The following is an 8,260-nucleotide window of genomic DNA, read 5'->3' as shown; positions in this document are numbered from 1 at the left end:
AAGTTCGAATCCGTGAAAGTGCGGCTCGTTCGTTCGTTCGTTCTCGCCGAGGGCGCGCGCCCGGTAACCGTCCACCCAAGATGGACACAAAATGCTCTGCGGGGACAGTCAGGCGGCGTCACTGAGGACTCGAGGCGGGCGGGCGGGCGCCGTGACCGTCACTGAGGGCTCGAGGCGGGCGGGCGGGCGCGCGTGGGCATCGTAGTCTCAACCGCCACTGAGCCGGGCGCGAGCACTGTGACTGAGGGCTCGAGGCAGCGGCGGGCGCGCGGACGACGTAACCGCCACTTGAGCCGGGCTCGGGCTCGAGGCAGCGGGGCGAGCAGAGCGCGCGCACGCGAGCGCCGTGACCCGCCACCGAGGGGAGGGGAGAGCGCGTGCACGCACACGCCGGAGAGGAGCGAGCTACCGCCACCACCGGGTGGCTAGAGGGAGGGAGGGAGAGATAGAAGCACAGGCACCGTCGCCACCACCACGGCCGCGATGGAGTCGAGCGGCAGCCGGAGCCGTCGCTGAAGGAGCGGCCGAGTCCTCACTTTCTCTCCCCCCCCTTTCCCTTCCGAGCCGATGATTTCCAACCAGCAGAGCGGCGGCGGGAGCCGGGGGCGAGTCTCCAACGTCGGCTCCATTCTCCTCACCCATCAGGAGAACGAGTGCCTCTTCAACTGCCTGGGCAGGAAGTGCCTGGTGAGTGAGTGAGTGTGCGACCGATCTCAAGGAGGAGGGGTAGCCTGGCCTTGGTCCCGGCCTGGGCCGCACTCGGTGCCCGGGGAGAAAGAAGCCCAAGCCCCGGCCCTCGCAACCTAGGCCCGAGCAAAGCCCGCCGAAGTGGTAGCAATGCAAAAAGATAGACACAAAAAGCTGGAGTAACTCAGCGGGTCAGACAACATTTCAGGAGAAAAGGAACAGGTGACGTTTCGGGTCGAGACTGCAGGATAGTCTGAAGAAGGGTCTCGACCCGAAACGTCACCCATTCCTTCTCCAGCATTTTTGTGTACCTTCTCCAAATATGTTGCCTGTCCCGCTGAGTTACTCCAGCATTTTGTGTCTACCTGTAGGATGCAAACCCCGACTTCGGTGGCTGGTGCCCGGGGTGGGTGGCTGACTGCATGTGGTTTCTAGTTTAGTTTAGAGATACAGCGCGTAAACAGGCCCTTCGGCACACCGAGTCCGCACCGACCAGCGATCCCCACACACTAAAACTCCTACACACACTAGGGACGATTTACACCGAAGCTAGACATAAATGTTGGAGTAACTCAGCGGGTCAGGCAGCATCTGTGAAGAGAATGAATGGGTGACATTACGGGTGGAGACCCTTCTTTCTCTCCCACGATGCTGCCTGTCCCGCTGTTACTCTAGAATATGCTGCCTATCTTCAGTGTATAACCAGCATATGCAGTCCCTTCCTACACACTAGGGGCAATTTACAATAATACCAAAGCCAATTAGCTTGTAAACCTGTTCGGCTTTGGAGTATGGGGGGGAATTCGGCGCACCCGGAGAAAACCTACGCAGTTCACGGAGAGAACGCACAAACTCCGTACAGACAGAACCCATGGTCAGGATTGAACCCGAGTCACTGGCTCTTAAGGCAACAACTCTCCCACTACCCATGAGATCCCTTGCAGGCCAGAGACTTAGGAGACTGCTGATGTTGGAATTTCTGAGCGGAAAACTGACTGAAATTCTGGAGGACCTCAGCGGACAAGGCAGCATCTGTGAAGGATTCCCGACCCGTTCAAAACTCGTCAGACTTTTCCTCTCCAAAGATGCTACCTGACCCGCTGATTTATTTTGCTCTTATCTCTCTCCCACCCCCCGAAGACTCCTGGGCAAAAGACTCCCACCTATGTTATTTTGTTGCGCAACGTGTAGCTTCTACAAAGTAACACCTTTTCAGCCGAGTTTCTCAATCTCATAAAATAAATACAAAATGCTGGAGTGATTGCGGGTCATGCAGCATCTCTGGAGAAACCAAGTAGGTGAAGTTTCGTGTGGAGACCCTTCTTCAGACTCGTGTTAGCTAAGGAATTGGCTTTTATGCTCGTATTTTCTTAAAGCATGTGGTCGCTTTGTGCTATGAGTGTCAAATTTCCACCGACGGGGTTAAACTTTTCTGAAATTCGCATGCTACAATGTTGGTTTATATTAATTGATTATGGTTTTGTGTATATGTTTACAGAATATCAAAATTATAAAATATGTCCTTGGAATTAAAAACGAACGTTTTGCCGCGATTTACTCAAGTACTGTGTTTATTGCGGTATTAGCAATTTGCCTTTGACACAATACCCTTGGATGCCTTCACAGGAAGGACCATCCTATTCATTGCATTTCACAAAACACTGCGAAGCAGGAAGGAAAATTTCTCCTCAGTGTTACTTTTCATATATAATGAGCTGTTAACATGAATTGGGAGTGAATTGTTCAGCTGTAGTTTGCTTGAAGTGCAGGATGTCATTGTGTTACATCGGTTTTTAAATGTGCATGATTTGCTTCAGAAATGTAAGCAAGTTTTAAAAGCATTGAGAAACGCATTTGAAATCTTGCCACAATTGTTTTTCTTATGTGAATGAATGAATACGTTTATTGGCCAAGTATGTTCACATACAAGGAATTTGCCTTGGTGCTCCTCTCGCTAGTGTCAACATGACATACAGTGACAATTAAGAATGACAAAACATTAAACATTAATAATAAACCATTATCGACTAAAAACATGTGAGTTAAATAAAATACCAGAGCAAAAGGAGGCTACAGATTTTTGGTTATTGAGTAGAGCTACTACTCGTGGAAAAAAAGCTGTTTTTATGTCTGGCTGTGGCAGCTTTGACAGTTGCCTTTGCACAAAATGCACCAAACCTACCCAGTAATATAGTCTTAGAGAAACTACTTATTGCATGTCAACATTTACCTATGTCCATGGAATGAAGTTGTTATGAATCATGTCTATCTTGCCTTGGCCTATTTCTCCGACAATAACAGATACCTACAACACATGCAACTCTCACCACTTCACAACCCTCAGTTCGCAATCTAGGCTGGCTCTTGGAACATTCCCATCACACCACTTATTTCACAGTAACGTTTTATCTCTCACATACCCAACAGTCCCCCCCTGATTCTCCCAGCACTTGCCTACATTAGGGACCACTCACATTAACCAATCAACCTACTAATCAGCATCTATTTGGGATGTGGAAAGAAGCCAGTGTGAGAAAATGAAAACACCAATGACGCACTCGAGATCAAACCCAGATTATTGGAGCTGTGAACCAATCTTTTCATCTGTCTATCTGACATAGGCAGAGGGGATTATCATGGGTAACGTGGCATTCATTAAATATCCATGGTTGTTTGGAAAAAGGTTGAGTTAGATAGCCCCTTGAAAGGAATAGAAGTGCAAAATTCTGATCTGCAAACGTGAAAATGGTGTACCAACTGGAAAAGAACTTGATGGACATTATGGTTCCACAAAATAGTCCCCCAGTAGAATTCCAAAGGAAGATATTATAGAAGCAACTTCCATGGTTGCAGCAGTGTGTTCTGCAGTGTAAAGGATGCTGATTTTTTAATACTTTAACGTTGAACTGTAGCTATTGATACAGCTGTTCAGGTGGCGGTGAAAGTATCAACATATAGATGATCTCCGGTTGCATTCTTAAACAATTTTGTATCACGATGTTCCACAGCATGAAGCTGCATCATCAGCACATGCGTTGAGATGAAAATCTCAATTGCCGTATTTCCCGGCAATGAAAACGCACCTGCACCTGCACATTTTGAGTTGCTAAATTTTGAAAAAAGGCTGGCGGGACATAGAATCTCTCATGTTCAAAATAAATAAATAAATAGAAATAAAGAGAGTAACAATTCAATTTGCCCAAGGCTTCCATATCTCCTCCATTCTGAATGACTTGAGGGTGGAGGGTGACGGCAGGTGGAAGGATGGTGGCAAAAACGGGAGCACACCGGGACAAGTTGAATCAGTTGTGATCTTATTAAATGACAATACTAATTCAAGGGACCAATTGGGGGGGGAGAGTTCCTTTCACAGCGTGTGGGGAGTCTGGCCCGGGTCAGCACGGGCAGGAGCGTTGAGAAGGAGGGGGTGAGGGTTCATGCCAGCAACTCACTCACGGCGCTCCGGGCGCGGAGTCACAGCATTGTGGCCGGGGAGGGAAGTAGCTAGGGTGGCTGCGAGCGGTCGCCGGGTTCTTGGTTCTTCTTGTCTGGGACCGGACAGCGGAACCGACCTCCACCTCAGCGTCTTCTGCATGCCCACTCACCTCTGGCAGTGCTCTCCGTCTGAACACCTCTTTCCTTCCGCTCGCCGGCCTCGCTCATGTCAGCCGCTTCCCGCAAATCCTTAAATTCCGACTGCTGCCGGGAGCAGGACATGGCCTCACTTGCTGCGCTGGCTGATACTGCATGGCATTCACTGCCCAGTTCGTGTCTTTCAATGTAGACCGGACAGTGAGGGGACCAGCTCAAGAGCAAATATCGTAGAGCGGAGCGGGTCAGCGGGTGATGGATAACAGGACAGCGGGAGTTGGAGCTTACTCATGTGTCAGCGCGATCAAAGGACCAATTGAGGTTACTCGCGCTTGCATGATCCCCGCCCCCCCCACCTTCTCAAAGCTCCTGCCCGTGCTGACCCGGGCCAGACTCCCCACACGCTGTGAAAGGAACTCATTCTCCCCTCCCCCCCCCCCCCTTGGCTATCCCTCAGTACTGCACCATCGTTCTTGATGTTGTTGTACTGAGGGATAGCAAAGTCTATCTTTCTTGGCCAACAACCTAACCTTCGGCCTCCAAGACGCAGGTAAATTTTCGTGCCTTATTTTTGGGTTAAAAATAGCGTCTTGCCAGGAAATACGGTATTTATTTTTTCTCATTCTGTATCTCTAAATTCTGGTTAGTGAATTGTGTTGTTAGTAAGGGCGAATTTCCATTACCCGAATGGCCATAACGCAAGGGTCGCCTGTATTGCCGACTAGAGCATGTGGATAAGAGTTTAAAATAACAGGTGCACACCTTCGTGTTTTGCTTGTCCTTTGCCAACAAAATGTTGGCATCGGTATTAAATTTGAAGTGGTGACCACCTCCACGAAAGCAGATAAATAGTAACCGGGGATAGACAAAAATGCGGGAGTAACTCAGCGGGATAGGCAGCATCGCTGGAGAGAAGGAATTGGTGACGTTTCGGGTCGAGACCCTTCTTCAGACTGATAATAACTGGTACTGCAGCGGTGGTGTCTTTTGAAGGTCATGAAGAGATTTCCGATCTATCTTTGTTTGAAATGGACATTGCTCATCTACAGAAATTGTTATGTCCGACTGTTGGGCCAAGCTTGGATGGTTGCTCAGGAAGTATTTCTCTAAACCTTTTTTGTAACTTTTCCTTTACCAAAGCACTAACTGAACTTTTCTTTCCACAAATGCTGTCAGAGATGTAAAATTACACCGTCCTTCATTACTGAATCGTCACCAATTGAATGGGCAAGGTATGGAAGGATACAGACCTAATGCAGCCATGTGGGATTAGTTTAGATGGCAAAAAGGCCAGGATGTGTTTGGTGGGCCCACTGTCCTGTTTTTGTACTATATATCTCTGACTAACTCCTGCCATTAGCCTCAATGCCTAATTCTTTAAAAACCCACCTTGTCCAAAATCCACCTGCTGTAAACCTATTTGGTGAAGCTCATATTTTTCCATCACTCACAGCTTCTCTGCTTCTCAGCTTCCAGCACACCTTTTGCTGTCTCTTCACTTTTGAAGTTATTTTAAACCTGTTTGTGTTTGTTTGAAGCCAACTGTCTCATGTCAGTCCTTTCACATCTACCACTGTTCTTGGATTCTTTTCACCCACCCATTTGATTATTTCTCTGAGCACTGGTCATTGCATGTTCCCATCCACTGTGATAAAATTTGGGATACTAATGCTACAGCTAATGGCAAGTACCTTAATGTTGATGTAATGAGTGATTTTGGAGCCCATAGCTCCCTGAAAGTAAGTTTGTTTTCAGTTAAATGGTATGCTTGCCTTCATTGATCGGGGCATTGAGTGTAAGAGTCAGGAAATCATGTTGCAATTTTATGAAACTTTGGTTAGGCTGCATTTGGCCTTGTGTGCAGTTCTAGTTGCCCCTTTGCAGAGGCTTTGGAGAGGGTGCAGAAGAGGTTTATTAGGATGCTCCTGGATTAGAGGGTTTTAGCTTTAAGCCCTGTCCCACTATACGAGTTCATTCAAAGAGTTCTCCCAAGTTTGCCCTGATTCGAACTCGGAGATTTACGGTAATGGCCAATCGTTGGTACTCGGGGCTCTCGTGGACATTTTTCAACATGTTGGATACTCTGGAGAAAAGGAATAGGTGATGTTTCAACATGTTGAAAAATCTTCTCGAGTCTTCCCGAGCTTACCTACCGTTAGCGAGTCTTCCCCAGTACCTGCCGTTAGCGTTACGAGCCGCTAAAAGACGTCCCTGAGCTCCGACGTACCCGCTACGTTTATTCTCCGTGCATACCATGAGTTTGATTTTTTTTTTAAACTCGGGAGTGCTCTTGAATGAACTCGCATCGTGGGACAGGGCCATTAAACATAGAAATATAGAAATTAGGTGCAGGAGTAGGCCATTCGGCCCTTCGAGCCTGCACCACCATTCAATATGATCATGGCTGATCATCCAACTCAGTATCCCGTACCTGCCTTCTCTCCATACCCTATGATCCCCTTAGCCACAAGGGCCACATCTAACTCCCTCTTAAATATAGCCAATGAACTGGCCTCGACTACCCTCTGTGGCAGAGAGTTCCAGAGATTCACCACTCTCTGTGTGAAAAAGTTCTTCTCATCTCGGTTTTAAAGGATTTCCCCCTTATCCTTAAGCTGTGACCCTTTGTCCTGGACTTCCCCAACATCGGGAGCAATCTTGCTGCATCTAGCCTCTCCAACCCCTTAAGAATTTTGTAAGTTTCTATAAGATCCCCTCTCAATCTCCTAAATTCTAGAGAGTATAAACCAAGTCTATGCAGTCTTTCTTCATAAGACAGTCCTGACATCCCAGGAATCAGTCTGGTGAACCTTCTCTGCACTCCCTCTATCACCAAGACCCTGTACAACTGCAGTAGAACCTCCCTGCTCCTATACTCAAATCCTTTTGCTATGAAAGCTAACATACCATTCGCTTTCTTCACTGCCTGCTGCACCTGCATGCCTACTTTCAATGACTGGTGTACCATGACACCCAGGTCTCGCTGCATCTCCCCTTTTCCTAGTCGGCCACCATTTAGATAATAGTCTGCTTTCCTGTTTTTGCCACCAAAATGGATAACCTCACATTTATCCACATTATACTGCATCTGCCAAACATTTGCCCACTCACCCAGCCTATCCAAGTCACCTTGCAGTCTCCTAGCATCCTCCTCACAGCTAACACTGCCCCCCAGCTTAGTGTCATCCGCAAACTTGGAGATATTGCCTTCAATTCCCTCATCCAGATCATTAATATATATTGTAAATAGCTGGGGTCCCAGCATTAAGATGAGAGAGGTAGTTTAAAGGAGTTGTGCGGGGCAGGTTTTTTTTAAAAACATGCCATTGTCTTTTTTTATTGGCCAGGAGTAGTGGTGGAGGAAGCAGATTCACTAGTGGCATTGAAGGGACTCAGAAAGGCACGTGGATATGCAGGGATTGGAGGGATATAGATTGCATGCAGGCAGAGTAGTCGGAGTAACTCAGCGGGTCAGACAGCATTCCTGGAGAAACGGAATAGGTGATGTTTCGGGTCGAGACCCTTCTTCAGACTGACAGTTTGAAGAAGGGTCTCACCCGAAACGTTACCTATTCCTTTTCCCCAGAGATGCTGTCTGACCCGCTGAGTTACTCCGGCTTTTTGTTTCGACCTTTGGTTTAAACCAGCATCTGCAGTTCCTTCCCTACACCTCTGTATCATGTTCGACACCGATATTGTGGGACAAAGGGCCTGTTACTATTCCCCACTGTTCTATATACGTTATAAGAAATTTCAGTATTAAATGTTATCCTTGTTAGTCTGATTACACAGTTAACATTACAATAATGGGCCTGTCCCATGATGCTAGTTCTTTCAAGAGCTCTCCCGAGCTAAAAAAAAATCAAACTCGTGGTAAGCATGGAGAATGAACGTAGCGGGTATGTCGGAGCTCGGGGACGTCTCTTAGAGGCTCGTAAAGCTAATGGCAGGTACTCGGAAAGACTCGCTAATGGCAGGTAAG

General features: G+C 47.6%; 1 protein-coding gene across 2 annotated transcripts in view; it reads left to right on the top strand.

The window, feature by feature from the left end:
• The first annotated feature begins 224 nt into the window (after positions 1–224).
• Positions 225–8,260, top strand: part of wasl (WASP like actin nucleation promoting factor) — a 62,307-nt gene continuing 54,271 nt past the window's right edge. Inside the window, exon 1 of one of the 2 annotated variants that reach the window (XM_033037636.1) lies at positions 225–687. In XM_033037636.1, coding sequence (XP_032893527.1) covers positions 568–687 — 120 coding nt within the window. In that variant the 5' untranslated portion in view covers positions 225–567. The remainder of the gene's footprint in view (positions 688–8,260) is intronic. The other variant, XM_033037635.1, reaches the window with a different exon arrangement.

This window comes from Amblyraja radiata, chromosome 19 (assembly GCF_010909765.2).
Source record: "Amblyraja radiata isolate CabotCenter1 chromosome 19, sAmbRad1.1.pri, whole genome shotgun sequence".
NCBI lineage: Eukaryota > Metazoa > Chordata > Chondrichthyes > Rajiformes > Rajidae > Amblyraja > Amblyraja radiata.
The sequence above is the reverse complement of the archived record's forward strand: the minus strand, read 5'-3'. Positions and strand labels throughout refer to the sequence as shown.